This window comes from Fusarium phalaenopsidis (assembly GCF_050370095.1).
Source record: "Fusarium phalaenopsidis strain FUZ10S chromosome Unknown contig_32286, whole genome shotgun sequence".
In the NCBI taxonomy this organism is placed as follows: Eukaryota; Fungi; Ascomycota; class Sordariomycetes; order Hypocreales; family Nectriaceae; genus Fusarium; species Fusarium phalaenopsidis.
In genome coordinates this window covers 965,989-985,807 of record NW_028145413.1, presented here as the reverse complement: position 1 = coordinate 985,807, position 19,819 = coordinate 965,989, and the positions used below count along the sequence as shown (strand labels likewise).

At 50.7% G+C, this 19,819-nt stretch overlaps 10 protein-coding genes across 10 annotated transcripts; 7 read left to right on the top strand and 3 right to left on the bottom strand.

Annotated features, from left to right (window-relative positions):
• Positions 1-680: 680 nt before the first annotated feature.
• On the top strand, positions 681-1,960 carry LRP88_02619 (S-adenosyl-L-methionine-dependent methyltransferase; the record flags this gene model as incomplete). Its single annotated transcript, XM_083239263.1, has 2 exons — positions 681-1,566; positions 1,641-1,960. The coding sequence occupies 2 exons, from the start codon at positions 681-683 to the stop codon at positions 1,958-1,960; spliced, it is 1,206 nt and encodes a 401-aa protein (XP_083104393.1).
• A 1,806-nt stretch (positions 1,961-3,766) lies between these two features.
• LRP88_02618 (carbon-nitrogen hydrolase family protein) lies at positions 3,767-4,872 on the top strand (the record flags this gene model as incomplete). Its single annotated transcript, XM_083239262.1, has 2 exons — positions 3,767-3,933; positions 4,020-4,872. The coding sequence occupies 2 exons, from the start codon at positions 3,767-3,769 to the stop codon at positions 4,870-4,872; spliced, it is 1,020 nt and encodes a 339-aa protein (XP_083104392.1).
• Positions 4,873-5,433: 561 nt separating this feature from the next.
• Positions 5,434-6,591, top strand: LRP88_02617 (uncharacterized protein; the record flags this gene model as incomplete). Its single annotated transcript, XM_083239261.1, has 1 exon — positions 5,434-6,591. One exon carries the CDS (start codon positions 5,434-5,436, stop codon positions 6,589-6,591), a length of 1,158 nt encoding a protein of 385 aa, XP_083104391.1.
• Positions 6,592-7,570: 979 nt separating this feature from the next.
• On the top strand, positions 7,571-8,212 carry LRP88_02616 (uncharacterized protein; the record flags this gene model as incomplete). The annotated part of the gene is made up of 1 exon (XM_083239260.1): positions 7,571-8,212. The coding sequence occupies one exon, from the start codon at positions 7,571-7,573 to the stop codon at positions 8,210-8,212; it is 642 nt and encodes a 213-aa protein (XP_083104390.1).
• An 837-nt stretch (positions 8,213-9,049) lies between these two features.
• LRP88_02615 (uncharacterized protein) lies at positions 9,050-10,600 on the bottom strand (the record flags this gene model as incomplete). Its single annotated transcript, XM_083239259.1, has 1 exon — positions 9,050-10,600. The coding sequence occupies one exon, from the start codon at positions 10,598-10,600 to the stop codon at positions 9,050-9,052; it is 1,551 nt and encodes a 516-aa protein (XP_083104389.1).
• A 684-nt stretch (positions 10,601-11,284) lies between these two features.
• Positions 11,285-13,055, top strand: LRP88_02614 (general substrate transporter; the record flags this gene model as incomplete). The annotated part of the gene is made up of 4 exons (XM_083239258.1): positions 11,285-11,435; positions 11,491-12,182; positions 12,238-12,786; positions 12,837-13,055. The coding sequence occupies 4 exons, from the start codon at positions 11,285-11,287 to the stop codon at positions 13,053-13,055; spliced, it is 1,611 nt and encodes a 536-aa protein (XP_083104388.1).
• A 316-nt stretch (positions 13,056-13,371) lies between these two features.
• LRP88_02613 (S-adenosyl-L-methionine-dependent methyltransferase) lies at positions 13,372-14,229 on the top strand (the record flags this gene model as incomplete). Its single annotated transcript, XM_083239257.1, has 1 exon — positions 13,372-14,229. One exon carries the CDS (start codon positions 13,372-13,374, stop codon positions 14,227-14,229), a length of 858 nt encoding a protein of 285 aa, XP_083104387.1.
• A 73-nt stretch (positions 14,230-14,302) lies between these two features.
• Positions 14,303-16,241, bottom strand: LRP88_02612 (GMC family oxidoreductase; the record flags this gene model as incomplete). The annotated part of the gene is made up of 6 exons (XM_083239256.1): positions 14,303-14,831; positions 14,880-15,188; positions 15,238-15,623; positions 15,673-15,826; positions 15,878-16,123; positions 16,183-16,241. 6 exons carry the CDS (start codon positions 16,239-16,241, stop codon positions 14,303-14,305), a joined length of 1,683 nt encoding a protein of 560 aa, XP_083104386.1.
• An 866-nt stretch (positions 16,242-17,107) lies between these two features.
• Positions 17,108-18,154, bottom strand: LRP88_02611 (uncharacterized protein; the record flags this gene model as incomplete). Its single annotated transcript, XM_083239255.1, has 4 exons — positions 17,108-17,247; positions 17,295-17,857; positions 17,925-17,981; positions 18,033-18,154. 4 exons carry the CDS (start codon positions 18,152-18,154, stop codon positions 17,108-17,110), a joined length of 882 nt encoding a protein of 293 aa, XP_083104385.1.
• Positions 18,155-18,534: 380 nt separating this feature from the next.
• On the top strand, positions 18,535-19,676 carry LRP88_02610 (uncharacterized protein; the record flags this gene model as incomplete). The annotated part of the gene is made up of 4 exons (XM_083239254.1): positions 18,535-18,619; positions 18,671-18,912; positions 18,966-19,213; positions 19,271-19,676. 4 exons carry the CDS (start codon positions 18,535-18,537, stop codon positions 19,674-19,676), a joined length of 981 nt encoding a protein of 326 aa, XP_083104384.1.
• Positions 19,677-19,819: the final 143 nt, after the last annotated feature.

The following is a 19,819-nucleotide window of genomic DNA, read 5'->3' as shown; positions in this document are numbered from 1 at the left end:
AACCGACCCCTCCTGCTCGTGCTCGGGCTCGGGCCTGCGCTCCGGTCCGGCTGTCCCGCTAAACCGGGCCCGGTAAGCTCGCGACGGGCCGCTGAGAGTCTGGATCTCGGAGTGCATGAGAGCAGCCCTACAGTGGTGGCTTTTCGGAATTTTTGGTTTCTCTACATTGATACACTTGAAGATGACCAGGTGTCGAATCCCAAATTCTTGGAACCGGGCAGTCGGGTCAGGATCTTCTCGTGACGCTTAAGTTCCCAGACGCTCAATGTTCGTTGCTTGGCATGGCCAGATTTCCAGACGCTATGGAAACTCTCCATCTCCTCTGATTGGTCTCGCTACGATGTACCTGGCAGGATACTGTCCGCTTCTGCCGCTATCGACCCATTCCCTGATGTATCGCTTCGAACCTTTCACGTGGAACCCCGCCTCTTGCACCCGCTTGTTAAATATTCTCAATTACAGCATGCCGCCATGTTCTGAGATAGTGGGAATCCCTCCACCACCCACCGCTCTCTGGCGTATCTACCTTTTAGGGTCGTCCATTTGTTGCTCGTACATACTCTTTGCTGTTGTTGTACATACCTTATCCTACATACCCTTTCTCCACCCCCTATCCTCATCAGCGTCCCCGTGCTCGAAGCTCCAGAACCGCAGCGGCACGTTAAAGTCGCTCATCTGCAATGGCTAATCCCAAAGTGAGCAAGGCCCTTGAGGAGGCCCGGAAGCTTGTTGCCGATCTGGAGTCGTACGAGGACAACCCGATCAACCACCAGGCCATCATCAAGCAGACTGAGCGCGTCCGCAATGCCTTCCAGGAGCCAATCGACCTGGTGACTCGATTGTTTGAGGACCTCAGTTTGGGAGGTGCTTTTCACACCATCCTGGGTATTCGTGCTTACCATGCTATGCCCGAGGATGGTAGCTCCATCACTGCTGAGGAGCTCGCCCGGATCACCAACGTCGCCCCCACGGTTATCCACCGCACCTACCGTGTTGCCGTCAACCACGGGCTATTCAAGGAGACGGCCCCAGACACGTATGCCCATAATGACCTCTCTCGTGCCCTCAATCCCAAGGCTCTTGGTTCATTCTTCATGATCACTCTGGAGTTCACCCGTGCCTGGATTCACCTCCCCGAGTACCTCAAGTCGCATAAGCCCGATGATGTCTTTGACCTGACCAAGTCCCCTGCCGTGTATTCGGTCGGAAAGGAGCATCTCGGCAAGTCTTATTACGAGCTGCTCGAGATTGACCCTGACCCGGAGCGCCGCGAGGTCTGGAACGCCAATATGTTTATGGTTGATCAACTGATGCCCGTCACCGGAATGTTCCCCTTTGCGTCCCTTAAGGAGGAGGTTGAGAAGGATCCGGAGCGCCCATACCTCGTCGACATCGGTGCTGGTCGTGGCCAGTCGTGTTTCGCTATCAAGAAGCAGATTGATGGTGCGTTTGATGCCAAGTTTATCCTGCAGGATCTGCCTGGTGTCATTGATAACCTGAAGCCTGAGGAATATCCTGGCTTTGAGCTCATGACCTACGACGCTTTCACACCGCAGCCTGTTAAGAGTGCGTACCTTGTCCTCACTTCGAAGAGATAACCATGTCTCTAGTGAAGACTCCCCGCTAACCGTTTGGTGCAGACGCCCACATCTATTTCATGCGCCGCTTCCTCCATGATTTTTATACCCCAGTCTGCACCGAGTTTGTCAAGAACACAGCCTCGGCTATGGGCCCCGACTCGCGTCTCATCATCTGCGATATGCTGGTCCCAGACATGGTCGAGGACCACGAGAACATGGATCTGTACTGGCTCGACTTTGCCCTTCTGTGCATGACGGGACAGGAGAAGAAGAAGGCCGATTTCGAACAGATATTCGAGGCTGCAGGCTTGGAGCTTGTCAAGATCTACCCCTCTGCTTATGGACGGACAGTGATGCTTGAGGCTAAGCTGAAGCAGTAGTTAGCAAGGATGGCTCTTGGACAATGATGTAATGAGAGTAATGAAGAATCAAACAAACCACAAACACAACGCAGAAATAGTTGTCTCCTGATCAGGTCAGGCCTCGATCGTGCTGCCACAATATGTAGAAAGAACTCTACGTAACGAGGAAGCCAAGCGAATGGTACCAACGACCCCTGGTACAGAGTGTCTTGTCTCCATGAGCGATATATGTATTGAGTGAGATGTGAAAGGAAGAGGGGGAGCGGGGGCCGATGCAACTGAGCACTGACGGACAACTTGAAGAGGCCTGGAGTTGTCTTAGCTCACGTAATCATGAGGCCTGCTTTGTGTAACGACAGGAATTCTGCCATTGGATGAAATACGTAATATCGTCCTATTCTGTTGTGTCTCGGACCAGGCCGGCCACGAGGTGCAAGGCGATTCCTTCGAATGGGTGCCATCCACAATGGAATCCCCAGCACAAATGGCTAACAAATCGCCAGGCTCATAGTAGTCGTGCTTGATAGTAGAAGAATGAAATGAAAGGCATAGAGGGGTTGTGCGGCAACAGTTTGCCTTTCGGCGGATTCTACTATTAAGTTTCGCATTCCCAGGGGAGCGGCGACACATTGGATGGATTATGTCCCAACTGCTCACGTTATACTCTGCATAGGTATACAACTTCATAAAAGTATATTCTAGTCCAGGACTTTTTTCATCAAATCATAGCTAAAAGCTACTGAGAGAACCTGCTTTGGCATTGGGCTGTTATGAGTGGAGATGAAACGAAACCTTACTGCGCACGTATAACTCGTAGAACTATAAAATGACATCTTCCCAAACCTTTAACTTTCGCACATATTTACGAATACGTCAGCAAAAAGGCCCTCCGTAAGAGCCTTCACATGCTCAGGTTTTGGCTCTGTATTTCACCGCAAGATCCCTGGAAACTTGGCGTGTTGGTTGAAGCAGACCGCAAGTGTTTCAGTCGGACATGGATGCAGCAAGGTTAACATCCTTCGTATAGAAATAAGGTTTACTATTATGCATGAGGGAAATATTATACTCTCTAGAACCAACAGACATTCGCATCGTGGCCTGCTTGATGTAACCTGACTGGTGGACGAATGCAGTGTCCTCGTCACATGTGAGTGATAGGTCTGCAACGATCCTCGGACATACCGACGGTGTAGATGAAGACTTGGAATTGAAACGCTCTGAAACATACCGGAAGTTGAATCGGTAGATTTTCATGACCGGATCTGTTAGGTGGTAACTGTGGCCGGTGTCGATAGAGGTCAGGGTGCAGAGGAGCCATACAGGCTAGGCGCAGCGACGTTCTTATTTAGAGTCTCAACAAGGTATACGCGCTCTTTTCCGAGAAATATGCCCTACATAAGCGCTGTCTGACACTTCTATTAGGCTTGATGCGGCGGCTATGCGTGTATACCTAGAGCGGTCAGCCCATGCCGAGCAACTCTGACATAAGCCCGGGTCAGATTTGGGACTTTGTCCCTCAGTTCTTCTGCTCTTCTCGAGCCCATACAATGGCTGACGGATCTCTCCCCTGGTCTCCCGAGGCCGGGGTTTCGACCGTTGGTAGGCGCGATGTGGGCCATCCTGAAGCGTTCGATGCTCTGAAACGTTGCTCCTATCGTATGATTTTGGTAGATACGCAGCTTCTCGTTGTGGAATGCGGTGCGAAAGGTGCTCTATTTAGACGATGGTCCGTCCAACTGGTAGTCTCACCGCAGCACGGGAATTGACAGACCCAGGCGTCTACCGTTTCTTTTTTGAGCATAGTGATTATAATTCTTTCCAACCATGACCTCCCCGATTCGAGTTGCCGTTACTCAGGCAGAGCCTGTGTATCTTGACTTGGCGGCCTCGGTCAAGAAGGCTTGCGGACTCATCGCTGAAGCTGCGCAAAATGGGGCTAAGCTTGTCGCCTTCTCCGAGTGCTGGCTTCCGGGGTATCCTGCGTGGATTTGGTAAGTGGCTGAGTTTGTCAACTTCCCCTGCAATTATTTGTCACTATGTCTGTAATTGCTTCTTCTAACACTTGTGTTTTCTCAAGGGCCCGACCGGTCGATTTCGAGCTTCAAACTCGGTACATTTACAACTCTCTGCCAATAGAGTCTGAGGCAATGGAGTTGGTTAAGGCTACTGCCAAGGAAAACTCAATTGCTGTCGCCCTCGGCTTCTCCGAGCAGAGCCCCTCCCACAGCATCTACATCTCTCAAGCCATCATATCTCCCCAGGGCGAGGTAGCAATGCACCGAAGAAAGATCAAACCTACGCACATGGAACGCACGCTTTTCGGTGACGGCTCAGGAGCCGACCTGAATAATGTGGTCGAGGTCGATTTTGGGGCTGAGCACGGTAAGATCAAGGTCGGATGCTTCGCCTGCTGGGAGCACACACAGCCACTCTTGAAATATCACAGCATCTCGCAGGGCGAGGCAATCCACATTTCCATGTGGCCCCCGATCGATCCGTCAGCCGGCGTCGACCATCCAGGCCTGTGGAGTATGACTGCAGATGGGTGCCAGAACCTGTCGCAGACGTACGCCATTGAGAGCACCACCTATGTGCTTCACAGCACTTCTGTTTGCACTCAGAAGGGTATTGAGACGTTGAAGACTCAGGATGGTCTCTCTTGTCGTCAACCTGGCGGAGGCCATAGCTGTGTTATTGGGCCTGATGGTCGACGTCTGACTGCGCCGCTTGGTGATGGGAGCCCAGACGCAGAAGGGATTGTGTATGCCGACCTTGACCTCACAAAGGTCGTAGCAACCCGAGGCTTTTTGGATATTGTTGGACACTATAGCAGGCCAGATTTGTTGTGGTTGGGTGTTGACAGAGAACAAAAGGAAAACATCATTGCAAAGCAGCACAAACCCGCTGAGCAGGAAGTTGTACAAGGATAGCAAACACGCAAACCAGTATCTAAGACTATCTACAATTCAATTGGTGCGGTATACGCGTCTCGGCGGCTATTTTGCGAGCACTGCAGGAACAGACTGAAAATCTGCCTACTAGGCTGCCCGGGCTGACACTCCGCCTTTCGGGCTGACTCAGAGGCCAAAGTTGAATGGAATCAAAGATCCTCTAGCCACAAGGCAGATGAGACCAGCCCCGGCATCTACGATATTCCAAAGTCTAACGGCGAGCCCGGTCAGGCCCACGTTGGCTTAGCTTGCTTATAGAGAGCCAAGGCAACAACGATGAATGGATGGCACGCCACATGACAAGAATGGATATAATTAACCTCATGTCTGATTTATACACTTCAGCTCGAATCCTTTGCACATTGAGGCGACATGATACGTTACTTTGACGACGGATCTGAGTAGAAGCCACGGTCAACACTATGCTATAAGACCCAAGCTTCAGAGCCGAGATGAAATTGTATAAACGGACGGCGTGACAACCTCGAAAACTGCCAACTTATTAGACATCCAGCAACTTACTCGGTCTGATAAGGCACCATGGCGACCTCAGAAAGCATATCGCGGCAGACCAAGCCGTGGCATTTGGTCAAGGCGAGACACGAGAGCCTCTTCAACCCTCACCAACGATACTGGTATCAAAATGCCGGATACGTGCTGGCATCGTTACTCAACAACGCCAGATACACCCAAATGAGCCAGATCAACATCCTTCACCACTTCGCAAACCTTGTCACGCCATATCTAGGTTCTGCATTCCGCATAGGGCTGACACGATGGAGAAGCTTCATGACGGACGATTTCACACCTGTGCAATTGAGCTGGGACATTCACACAGACGCTGAGAAACCGACTATTAACTACTCTATCGAGCCGATCGGACTGGACGCCGGCACGGCTGTGAATCTACAAAACGCCAGGGCCGCGGAAAACTTCAAGAAGGGTCTGTTGGAAGCTTTCCCAGAGACCAACACTACTCTTTTTGATCATTTCTGTTCATGTTTCGAGCAACTTTGGATAGGGGGCGGCCCTGGTCATCAATCCACCATGTTCTGGGGATTTACCCTCGAAGAGAACACAATCATGAACAAAGCCTACTTTTTCCCGGGCGCCATGGCACGAGCAACACATCAACCCACGCTGGCCGTGATTCGAGGTGCAGTTGAATCCGCCCCTGGATACAATCAAGGAAAAATGGCTTCTTTCAAGCTCTTTGCCGACTATGTGAGCCAGCGTCCAGAGCTACGTCTTGAGATTGAGATGTTTGCGCTAGACTTGGTTCAGGAAGAAAATTCGCAGCTCAAAGTTTACTTCCGTGATAGAAGGACAAACTTTGAGGCTGTTAAGGAGACAATTTCTTTGGGGGGTCGGCTACAAGAACCGAACTTCGAGATGGGAACTCGGAAGCTGCGTCGGCTTTGGGATGCTTTGCTGGGAACACAGGGTGTACCCGAGAATATCGCACTTCCTTACAAGAATCACAGAACGGCTGGAATTCTGTACCACTTCGAGTTCGGCATGGACGGCCAGACACCAAAGGTCAGGGTCTATATACCAGTGCGGCATTACGCAGAAAACGATCAGCAAATCCTCAACGCCTTGACAGGATTCATGAGCGAAGAGGTTGGGGATAACGGCAGCCAAGCATTTTTGGAGAGTGCGACGAGATATTCAGAATGCCTGCAGAGCACCTTGTAAGTGCAAAATCGTCATCACTTTTGCTCTGTGAAACTGACCTCAAGCAGCGATTCGGCGGCCCTTGAGAACAGCCTTGGCGTACAGACGTATATCGGCTGTTCCATAGAAAGTGACGGGAATCTGAGGACCGTATCTTATATCAATCCCCAGGTGGGAAAGTTGCGCAACCGTGTACTTTGAGTATTGGAGTTTAGAATGGGAGGCAAGGATATCATACATAGGATTTGTTTGTTCTACCAGAGGTTGCCGGCCAACTCTTTGGGAAATATGAAGTGTCACAAGGGAGTATATACGATAGATAGGGAACTTCTGGAATTAGATTTGATAGTGCATTATCCATCCACTCAAAGATAACTATTCTCGCGACTATTTAACTTCAGCTGAGCCGTGATGGAGCCATCTCAGCGCCACAATTGCAACAGCCATGGCCCCGATTGCGACAGAGCTTTAGCGCATATGAAGGAACCGGGGCTCCCAGCATCTGATAGCAGCTTTAACCTTACAAGTACATGCAACCTTAGACGCCGATATGGTAGCTTCGTCAACTTGCTAGACGAGATGGAGACTACAGCACATCTTGAAACCCAGCATAGATGCAGCATCTGCAGCAAGACCTACAAGCGAAGTTTGTCAAACACTCCCATCGAGAGCATCCGACTGACTTGACAAAGAGGACTTGAGAGACAGACACAGGAGAAGATGTGAGCGTTCACTCTTGAAGCCTCGCAAGTCAAAGAGAAAATCGTGTGGAGCTTGCGTCAAGTCCAAACTCTCGTGTGATCTTGTCTACCCTTCCTGCTCTCGATGCCTAGCCAGGAATATCAGCTGTCAGTATGCCACAGATGCGGTTACCCAAGGACAAAGCGATTCACTTCAAGGAGAGTCAAGCGGTGTTGGCGAATTACTGGGATGGGGAGACTTGTCGACGCCCTCAGTCATCAACGACATCCAGACACAATATCCAGAATCAACAGACGGAATGGTGGCAAACAGTCTCGTTGATGCGCCTTCAATACTTCAGGCCAGCACATACATTGATGATCAGGCACCTATCGGCCACGGCGGTCTTGAGATTAATTTGCTCGCTTCCTTTGGAATTCCAACAGCACAGAACTCAACCAGCCAGGTTCCAGCAACGACAGACCCTCGGTTTGAGAGCTTCGTGTGGCATCCTCCACTGACATGGGATGAGATGCCCGACATGCACACCCCACTGGAGCAGACGCAGCATCTCAGCAACAAGAATACAACCGATCAAGCAAATTCAGCACTGGCTCTGGCCAACTTGTCCCTCAATCCATCGTTCACTCTTGGGCCTCCATCCACGCTCACCACGGGCATGCTTGGCAACGATGAGGACTGGGTCAAATACGTCTATGGGTTCCCGCAAATGATGCTCAAGGCTGGTACATATCCCCCATTTGTGCACCCGACAGTTTATCGCTGTTCAGAGGGCGAGGTTTTGGAGGCCTTGGCAATTGCCTTCTGCTGCTTGGGATCATATAACGCCGCAATGAACAGCAGCCAGCATTTTGCGCATTCGCTCATTAACAAGGAGCGTAATCAGCTTGTCAAAGACTTTGTGAGTTCATCCTGCATCTTTGTTAGAATTGGCGCTTGACTCACCAATTACAGCCTAGGATCTGCTCCTCGCAATCCGAAGTATGGGTTCTAGCATCGGTGCACGCAATGTGTGTCTATCAAATCGTTAGCTTCTTTGGTCCAAGTCTTGAGCAGGCCCGAAATGCCCAGTTACAACAGCCATGGCTACTAAAGGTATTTGGCTCTATTGCTGGAGACCTCTTATAGGGTGAAGCTCACGCCCGGCAGATGACAAGACACCTCGCTCGACTTCACAAACAAAGCATCAACCTCTCCGAGCAGAATTGGTGGGAACCTTGGGCTTTGGGTGAAACTATCAGACGAACAATTTTGCTGGTCAACATTATTAACTGCTTGTCGTGCCGAGTTGGTAGGCAAGATCCCTACTTGTACGAATCTCTTGACGAGAACCTCGTTTCGAACCTGCCACTACCCGCACCCACAGCCTTGTGGAGGGCAAAGTCTGCAACAGAATGGGAGGCTCAGAGGCTGCTAATGGCAGACCCTGATCTTGGGGTATCGCAGATGACACTCGGGGAGACATTGGCTTCACTGTCGCAAGCATCTCGGGCTAACAGTCTGAGCTGGGACGGATTGGATCAGTATACCCGGCTGGTGTTGGGTACTCTTCGCTTCAACGCGGATGATCAGATGGCTTTAGCATGAGCTTAGTTCATTGTATATCTTCAAAAGGTGGCATTGCATCACAGTATCCCATCTCGTTAGCACCCGTGACCTGAGATCCCTCTGTAAGAGGTGTAATTCAAGCCCTTAGGGGATTCGAAAACCTCAATTTCTTACGTGTGTCTTGGAGAGGCACAGTTTTGAGATTGAAATGCACATTATCTATAAGCAACTACGCGTCATCTACAGTCGCGATTTTGCGACGCTTGTTCTGAACGACAACCACCCTTCCACCAAAGCCCTTGCCCACGTGTAATGCTTTCTCAGGGTCGTCATCTTCGTCAAGTAGTATCACGTTCTCAGGATATAGCTTCCCTAGAAGGGCCAACCTGATGAGAGGGTCCTTGGCCCAGAGTAAGTGCAGCTCATTTGAGCGGCTTTTGATATCAGGGGTGATGAGTCCAGGGACCCGTAGGATATCTCCAGCATCGTGGATGTGAAGCGCAGTGATGCTGCTCTTCTTGGTGTTGATAGGTAATGATTCTTGCAAGAGGCTCTGTTCCAAGCTTCTCTTTTCCCCAATGTTGCCTGCAGATGTAGCTCTGTAGGCGTACCGAATCCCCCGTCCAATTTGACCGACGTCGACGGTGATAGACTCGCCATTTCCAAGCCCGAGCTGGATGTTCAGAACACGTCTTGCGGGATCTTTTCCGGCCCGCACGCCGATGGAAGACCTCGTCACCTGTGGTTCTAAAGCGAGAAGAGATGGCGGCGGCCACTGTCCAGGGGGCAAGCTCTCCTCGGCCTTGGGCAGCTCGTTCCTCTCAGCGTCAAAGTACACGGGATACTCATAGTCGAACAAGATATCAACTTGTGAGTCGTCGATTCGTGCAGGGTGGTGTCGAAGAAGATGAAGGGATGGCGAAGAGGATAGGAATGCCGGCATGACCAGCCCCTGAGAGTACTGAAAACCATATCCTCCGGAACCAAGACTCCTGGCCGTGAAGACTTTGGCCACATCCACAATTGCCGCTTGAGAGATTCTTCCAGTGAGGCATTGGAGAAGAAAGTTCTTTCGAGGCTCTTCAAAGTCCCTGATGCCTTGCTTGTTCGACGATGGGATAACCAGGGGAACCTGGTCAAAGTTCTCAAAAGGCAGCAACGCATCACGGAGAAGAATCATCCGGTGGAGCCACTCGTTGTAGAGTTGCATGAGCTGAGCGTTGCTTCTTGGGCCGAGCAAGAGCGCAGCGACAGCGGGGGTCCAAAGGTGACCTTCACACTGACTGTAGAGCCTGACGTTTTGGTCTGCTTCACCTCCTTGAGGTGTTGATCTTGCGTAGTCGACGAGAGCATCGCCAATGACTTGAGCCTGATTGGCGATTTCGCATCGTGAGGTGTCACTTTTGCCGTAGGACAATGGTAGAGTGGACTCTCGCCCAGTGACGGCCAAGCTAGCAGCCAAGCCGTCGACAAGGACATCCTTGGAGGATGGTTCTCCATCAGTGTCCTCGCCCAACGCGTGGACAATTGAGTCGAGCAATGGAGCTGCAGCTTTGACGAGGTCGCGGGCAGTGTATATCCCGGGCGATGGGTGGCATTGTTGTCGCTGGACAGCAGTCTGTTGCGTGCTGTTCATCTTGGCTGACGCAAGAGACGGAATCTCGAAACCCAGGGCCAAGTCTTTGTATCCTGGAAGGAGGTAGGGCTCGTAAGAGACTGAAGGCATGCTGAAAATGTAAGAGAGGACTCTACTCTTGAGGAGAAAGATGAGCGAGGACATGATTTCTGAGTGCTCACCTTGGAGTTGAGTGTTGAAAGGATGTCGTTTTATCTGATTTCAGTCCGTCAAGTCGAGCATCGTGGCCCGTGAGTTCCTTGAGAGGAGTAATTGTTTCAGAATGACTGATTTCTGCTTCTCAGTAATTGCGTTATCGAATGGGAGAAGCAGTTGTATCTCCTTGTAGGGAAATCGGGAGGGAAATGCAAGCCATTGTCCTCCGATGACCGAGCCGGAAACGCAGAAAAGCAACTAAAGAGCCGCCCAAATGATGCCATGACCAGGTTTCTCCGAGAAAGAGCAGTAAACTCACCTTATCATGGCCATGGTACTCCGAGCAACCACGGAGTTCCGTGGTCCTCTGACCCACTCACGGCCATCCATGTCCGACGACCACGCAACTCCGACGCTCTTCTCTTGCGCCAACCACAGAGCGTACAAGCGTGCCATCTCGGTTCTTGATAGTCCAGTTGAATGCAATACGCCACACAGAAAACGTGATGGTGCTAAACCACCAGGAAGGCTCAGCGAGATCTACTAGGTCAGAGTGTGAGATAGACCCAAGAGACGACAACACAGAGATAAAAGAAGCTTCACCTCCATCCAAGATATGTTGAAATCAGGCTGATTTAGTACAATCAAACTTCACACCTGCCAAACTTGTACAAACAACCAACACAAGCAACAATGGCTCGGCCGCACCTCCCAGCATGGCTTCACGACAAAGGCCTTCGGTCACTGTACCTCTGGCTTCCAGTCGTCATCCTTAGTAGTTCCTATCAAGGATTCGACGGCATGATCATGAATGGTCTTCAACTGTTGCCTTCGTGGCAGGAGGGTGAGTGATTATATCGAGAAGAGACGTCGTGTTTTCGCCATGCTAACATGCCCAGAATTCGACTACCCCAAGGGCCCGATCCTCGGTCTTCTCAACTCGATCCAAACTGTGGGTGCAATGCTTGCCCTTCCAGCCATCACCCCCGTTGTCGACAAATTCGGCCGCCGCAAGTCCATCTTCTTTGGAGCTGCCTGGACCATCGTCGGCGCTATCCTTCAGGCTTCTTCCAAGCAGATCCCCCAGTTTGTCATTTCACGTTTCTTGATTGGCTTTGGATTGGCATTCACTGTTGTTGGCGCTCCGCTTCTTTTGGCTGAGCTCGCTCTGCCGAAGCACCGTGGTGCCATCATCTCTTACTATCCAACTTGTTGGTACCTTGGTGCCATCATTGCGGCGTGGGTGACTTATGGGACACACAAGATCGACAACGCTTGGTCTTGGAGAATCCCTAGTTTGCTGCAAGGAATCCCAGCTGCGCTCCAGCTGCTACTTATCTGGTTTGTCCCTGAGAGTCCTCGTTGGTTGATCTCAAAGGGGCGCGGCAAGGAAGCCAGGGATATCCTCGTCAGGCACCACGCCAACGGGAACGAACGAAGTTCCCTGGTCGATCTAGAGTACACTGAGATCAAGGAGAGCATTGAGAGTGATGCTTCGGTCAAGGCAAAGACCGGGTGGTTGGACCTTGTGCGAACTGCAGGCAACCGGCGACGCCTGATTATTGTCTTCTTTGCTGGTCTTTTCATTGAAGTAGGTTTTCAACGAAAAAAGAAATCATGGCTTTGTCTAATGTTTTGTCTACCAGATTTCGGGAAATGGCCTTGTGCAATACTATCTACATTCTGTCCTCCTAAGCATAGGCATCACCAACACGACAACCCAAGTGACCATCAACGGCTGCCTTTCCATCTACAACTTTGTTCTCGCCAGTATCGCAGCCTTGTTTGTGGAGAGGGTCGGCAGACGAAAGCTGTTTATTGCATCAACGGCTGGAATGTTTCTTGCCTTTATTCTCTGGACTACATTTGCTGCGCGTATGTTCACCCTCAACCGTTTCCTTCTCTTCACATGGATTAACTGGTTTACAGTCTTTACCACGCATGGAACTTCTGGATATGCCATTGGTGTCCTAGTCGCCATCTTTCTCAGCAACGGCGCTTACGATATCGGCTGGACTCCTCTGTGGGCTTACCCAGCCGAGATCCTGTCATACGATATTCGAGCCCGCGGCGTCACTTTTCAGACCGGCATCATGCACGCCTTTGGCTTCTTTGGTACTTTTGTCAACCCAATTGGTCTGCAGAATGTCGGGTGGAAATACTACATCGCTTACATTGTCTACACGTTCCTGGAGGTAAGACTCTTAACCCCGGTTTGAGGGACTGTTGCTGACGCCGTGACTAGTTGGTTGTTGTCTGGTACTTTTTCGTCGAAACCAAGGGCTTTACACTTGAGGAGATTGCAGTCATCTTTGATACGGAAGGCTTGTCTTGGAAACAGCGCCGCAACATGAAGCCCATCCCTCGTTCATCCGACTCACTGGCGGCTTCGGAGAGTGGTGACCTGGATGCCAAGAACGCGGTCGCAGCAACTGAAAAGCGGGTTTCTGATGATAAGATCTAACAAGCATAAATCACGTCGCTTAATTCAAGCTTGTTATGTAACTCGGATAGATAGTTGAGGTTGGGAAGCGCAGATCCTGGTCAGAATAGGCAGTCAGTTCAACGCGCGTATGATAACAATATGCTTATTTACAAGACCCTATTTATGTCGACATGACCTATCGGAAGCGGACCTGTTTTAGCCTAACAAAGCTGATATGTTGCGTAGTGCTTATGTCACGTTGAATCTGACGGCATAAATACAACCTGTCAGCTCAGTTCCTCTTTATTCCGAGACAAACACAACTTCACCAACACTGCAACATACAACATTAATAATGGCTTCTAATCAGGACAACATCTCCAAGTCTCAGAGCAAGAGTCTGCCGTTCCCCGAGTATTTCTCAGCCCTCGCCGCAAACTATGCTCAGCAAACCGGCAACAGCACGCGCACCGCGTTTAACCAGGTTTTTAATGACTTTCACGCCATCGAGCCCATCACCAAGGATTCGGTAGTTCACGACAATGCCGCCGGCCCCGGAACAGCCACCTCTGTCCTCGTCGATAGACTCCCCTCTGGTGACCTGCCTCACATCCTAGTCACCGACAATGTGCCCCCAATGGTTCAGGCCGCCAAGGACTCATTTACTTCCTGGCCCACGATCGAGACTCGGGTGCTGGACTCGCAAAACTTGGAGGGCATCCCCGACGATCACTTCACGCACAGCATCCTAAACTTTAGCGCCTTTACCTTTGCAGACCCCCTCAAGGGTCTCAAGGAGATCCACCGCACCTTGAAGTCGCCCGGTCTGGCGGCCCTTCTTGTGTGGAAGCGTTTCGGCGCTGGCGAGGTCATCCACGCGGCTCAAGCTCTCGTGCGGCCGGACTTCCCCCCAATGAAGGTCCCCAATCCCCAGTTCTTTGAAGAAGGGTACCTACAGAAGATCTCCGCCGAGGCAGGATTTGACCCTTCCAAGATGCAACTGTCGCAGTGGACTATTATTGTCAAGGGCCCTGAGTTGGACGATGGTCTGAAAAAGTTTATCCTGAGCGATTTTACGCGCCCCGCTCGCGCTGGATGGACGGATGAGGAGGTTAGCAGGTGGCCCGAGGCTGTTGACAAGGCGATTCAGAAGGAGATTGATGCATATGGTGGTGTCAAGTTTGAGTCTTGGGTTGTTCTGGCTAGCAAGTGATGGGCGAGTCAAGATGAGAATACAAATGCATCATGGCTATTTATGTGCCATATCTGTGAGTGTATCGCCGATCCTACCCATTGTGCACATTGCCTACCATCATGTCCGCGACTTGTTCAGCAAGTGCATATGTAGCGGCCTGGTAGTGAGCGCCCAGCGGTATGGGGAAAACGCTAGCATCGACAACTCTCAAGCCTTCAACACCCTTGACCCGACATTCGGCATCAACCACGGTGCCCATGGCGCAAGTACCGGAATAGTGAAAGACTGTGCTTCCTCCCTGCTTCACCCTTTCTGCGACAGCCGCATCTGACAAGTCATCTCGAAGAGCCTCATCCACGGTGTACTCGACTGCGTCTAGGCTCTCGAGATTCTTCATTGTGATCGTGGTTGAGCGTACGGCGTCGTATAGAATCTCTTTGTCAGTCGGCGAAGTGAGAAGTCCCGGGTCTACAACCGGCGGGTCGGAGGGGTCACTCGACTTGAGCTTCACTGACCCTCTGGACAATGGAGAAACCAGTACGTTGAAGACGCTCACGATGGACTCTCCTGCTGGAGGGTCGGCCTTTATCGGGCGTTCAGAAGTGTCGAAAGGCCCGTACCTAACGACAAAGTTAGTAGCTTCAGGCTTTCTTGAGCGGGAAACTCACATTGTGAAGCACTCCCAGTGCGCCTTGCCCTCGGACAAGTAATATTTCTTCTCGTCAGCTGTCAGATGCTGGGAGGCTGCCTCCAGCGTCAAGCCTTTTGCTTGATGAAAAGCGATCCAGTCCATCGGTGGTCCAGCAGTCCAATCGCAACTCTCGGTCACCATTGAGCCAACCCCAATGCTTGCGTCCTTCTTGTTTACAGTCCACTTGCTGGAAACGCAAGGATGATCTGATAGATTCTTTCCAGCGGGGAGATCAACTTTGACAGGGATACCATGCTTATTCAGCTCTTCCTTTGGCCCAATGCCACTTGTATTCTTAGTCCTGAACATATCGGGCGTGGTAGTCTTCGACTTACCTTAACATGAGCAACTTTGGAGAGAACAGGGCCCCGGCGGAGAGAATGACTTCAACACCAGCTGATACTCGGAACTCAGAAGCCATTCGATCTGGTCCATCACCTGAATATCGTATTCCAATGACTCGTGACACACGCCGCTCCCCGACATCGATGTGATGTACTTCACTTTCAGTCCAAACAGTGACATTGGGACCGAATGGGTAAGCCTTGGCGGCGAATTGTCTCTGACCATCAAAGTTCGACTGTGCAACCTCTGTGTAACCGATAACACTACCAGCATTGTTCTCAGGGATCAATTTTGCGCCCAGGGCCTGGTGAAAGCGGGCCATGTCCTGCCGGAGGGGGTAATCTCGAGGTTTACCAGAGGTGCTTGGGTGAGAGACCTATCGAAATCAGCCACTGGTTGATAACTTCTCACTTTGACGGACTCACCATGATAGGTCCATCGGTGCCATGAAGATCCTCATTCTCCTCCTGCAAGCTTTTCTGGGTCGCTGACGGGATGAAGGTTTCATTATCCTTGAAGTACGGCAGCATCCCTTCCCAAGACCAGCGTCTGTCTCCAGCAATCTCCGCCCACTGATCACTATGAGGAAGTTAGTATTGAATCCTTCTAAAAAGACGCACGCAGACGCACAAATCAACTGAAGCACCCCTAGTCCATGTCTCATAGTTGACGGCAGACGAACCTCCCAGGATCAACCCCGAGGTTTGAGACACCGCCAGACCCTCGAACGCTGGTTGAGGAGTTGATACAAGATTGGTCTCTATGCCGGATCCAAAACCTGGCGCGAAGCCTAGGGCTGGAGTAACTCGATCATCCTGAGCCACGCCGCGCTCGATGACGAGCAGGGACACGTTTGGGAGAGCCTTTGATATGCGACTAGCAAGCACGCAGCCTTTATCGTATTAGTTCATGCTCAAGAAAGCTTTCTTGCGTACCTGCCTGCAGTTCCTCCTCCCACGATTATATAGTCAAAGCTTTGTTCAGTCCGAGCCATGATGCCTTGTCAGGTAACACATGGCAGCTGAGCATACGGCCTCTACCAGGGTTTATGACGCTGCAGAATAAACTCAAAGTCAATACTTAACGGATATAAGCCGACCAAGATTCTCTTACCCCGCAAGAACAGATGCTAACTCCGTACCATCGTCATTCCTTGGGATGTTTGCGTGTGAGATTTTGGTGCCATCCGTGGCCGGACCCGAGAAGTGGGGCAACCCGCGGACATGTCCGTGGTAGGGTCCGGACGCATCAACTCTCCGGTCTTACATGAGATGTAGCACTGCCACTTTGGTCAGATTCGGCTTCTAAGTTTAATTCGTTAGTTTTGAGGTGAATTCAGGAGTTTCACAGGTTCTAGGTTAAGTTTAGAAATTTAGTGCTGCTAAGTTCTAGGGTAGCCGCGGAGCCATCGGTCACACATAGTTAAGGCTAATACACTGTGCAATCTTTGCGAAGCTTGTTTGTTATACTAACCCTGATCAGCAAGATCAACATGTCTTGAATAATTTTTGTTTTTCTTAGTCGTCTAAGAGAACTAGTTGTTTACTGTAGATAGTTAGCCCTCTTCCGCTTAAGTGTATGACCTTCATGGTGAGTTCAAGATGAGTGGTGATGTTATTGAGCACGAACCAAGCAGGATTTCCTTAGCTTGGTTTGTTTTTCAGAATTAATCATATTGAAATATCTCAAAAATTTTCCATTCTATGCTTTCTTTTGTAATTTATTGTGTATCAAAGTGAATCCTGACTTTAGAGGCACCAGGGTCAACAGTGACGAGAAACATACTTAAAGATTATCAATATGAATTCAAACACACATTCTACTGCTCTATACTCTCTACTCAGTAGTCATCACAGCTGATCAAGTCTCCATGGTAGAGACGGCGTCAATCAAATTGTCCAATCCTGACACAACCTGCCCAACTTCAACGCCTGCATCCAACCCTTCCGGATCATCTCGCAGATCGACATTTCCACCAGGGGTAACAGCAATGGCCCGGCCTGTTCCACGTTAGTTTTTTCCAACTGTAGAAGCTAGATTAACATACCTTGAATACGTTGATCAACAGCACATCTCAACGCCGCATCGACAACATCGTCAACCTTGGCGAACTGGATCTTGCCTTTCAGATGCTCAACCTGGGACTCCGTCATTGGAGTAGGAATAAACCACGGTGCAATCAGATTCGAGCGAATGCCCAGTGCCTTTAGGTCATCCCGTGAATGCTTCCAGATACCGCGGACAGCAAACTTGGTGGCTCCATAGGCAGTGAATCGAGCGCCGGCGATGTAACCCCCAAGAGATGCCATGAAGATGAGACTCTTGAGACGCGAGACCTCATGTTCAGAGTCAGGAGTCGGTCTGAAATAATGAGCCGCGAGCTTTGCAGTGTAGTACGTTCCGGTGATGTTGACGTCGAAAACAGTAGTGGATGGCTCGAAGAGCTGCTCACCCTCAGCTGGAGTTGCAAGGTCGAGAAAAGTCTCGCTGAATACGGCAGCCGAGGGGATGACGATGTCGATGGTACGGGTCGGGCAGAAATTACTGGCGCTTTCAAAAGCCTTGACCTGAGAAGCCCACGAAGTGACATCGGTATGGATGAATTGAACACTGCCATGGTTAGTCCAGGTTGCACCGCCCAGATGGGACAACTTACTTGTAACCCTCAATCGTCAACTCGGCAGCATATTTCTCGCCAAGTTCCTGCTGAATATCTGCGATGGTAACGTATGATCTGAAGAGTTAGTCGGCATTCCTCAAAACTAAAGAACACTTCGTTGCGCACCCAGCCTTTGCAAACGCCTTGGCCATGGCAGCGCCAAGACCTGAAGCGCCGCCTGTAGCCAGGACTCCTCTGTCAGCCAGGCTGCTAAGGTCAAGCTGAGTTTCAAGGTCGACCTTGCTCATGTTGAATATAGTTGATGAATTTTGAATCATTATTTGAATGGTATTGCTGTCGATATAGTCTAATATAGACTGATCGGTTTCGACTTATATACAGCTTATACTCGTGGGCTTGGCGTGGTGTGGAGTACACGCAACGGGTACGGGCCACCATGGAGATGTCCGCGGACAAGTCCGGAGTGTCGATCATCAGCGTCGACAAGCACAGCCCTTTTCTTTCTCCTTCAACTATTATAAAAGATGCATCGTACACCTCAATTCTTTCAATCCCAGATCAATTCAACACACTTAGCTTCATCAGTAATCACCAATACCCATCACCAAGACTCCATCACCTACCACAACTTCCTCCACCAATCACAGACAATCTTCCCATATTCACCATGTCCTGCAACAACAACAAGACGGAAGAGTTCCACATCAGCGAGATCCCAAGCCTACATGGCTACGTGGCCATCGTCACAGGCGGTACGAAAACCCTCTCCTTTAACCATTTCTTATCTAACTAACTCACCCAAGGTAACTCTGGTATCGGCTATGAGACAACTCTACAGCTCGCCAAGCGCGGCGCTCGAGTCTACATTGCCAGCCGATCGCAGGATCGAGTCAACAAGGCCATCTCCGATATGAAGCATGACGCAGGCCCTCTAGACCTTCACTTCCTCAAGCTGGATCTGCAAGATCTCCAGAGCGTCAAGGCCACTGCAGCAGAGTTCATGAGCAAAGAGCCTCGACTGGATCTTTTGATCAACAATGCCGGTGTAAGTCCCTATAGTACATGTTTGCTGATCGTCGCTAACAAGCCCGCCTCTAGATCATGGCATGCCCATATGAGTTGACCAAGGACGGCTTCGAGATCCAGTGGCAGACTTGCTTCCTTTCTCACCACGCTCTCACCCTGTCCCTGCTGCCAGTTCTACTCGCTGCAGTCCAGGCTAGCGGCAACATGAACCGTGTCCGAGTGGTCAATGTCGCCAGTGATGGTGCATTCCTCATGGGGCCAAAGAGCATCAACTACGACGACCCCAACATGACGAGCCTGACGGGTGCAACAGCGCCATGGTAAGTAAAGCTCTCGAACCATGCTACCAATATGGATTTTTCTGATTGTTGAATCAGGAGGAGATACGGCCACTGCAAGCAGGCCAGTATCATCGCCGCCAAGGCAATCACCGACCGCTACCGACCGAGCGGCATTATGGCCTTCTCGGTGCATCCTGGCATCATCAAGTCGAACCTACAGAGCCATGACTCCAGTTTCCTCGGAATCCTGACTCGCACGGCCGTGAAGATTGCTCCCACGTCAACTCCCCTCGACGGCGCACGAACCTCACTGTTCTGTGCAACGAGTCCCAGGGCCGTTTCGGCAGCTGGCCTTTACCTAATTCCTTTCGGCAAGGTCGATCCTCGAGCCAACAGGTGGTTGAACGACGATGAGGCGGTGGAGAAGCTGTGGCAGTTGGCTAGCAGCCAGCTCAAGAGGCACGGGTTCGCTATCGAGGACTTGCCCAAGTATTCTGTTTAAGTTTTCGGAAAATGTTGTATGATAGACGGGGAGCATTGCATTTGTTGTAGTTAATTATCTAAGTTCTGAAGCTAGTTAGTGTTGCTAGATTTGCTCGTACTCGGTTGGCCTTGATAAATTTTTCTTTCTATCAACATGAGGCG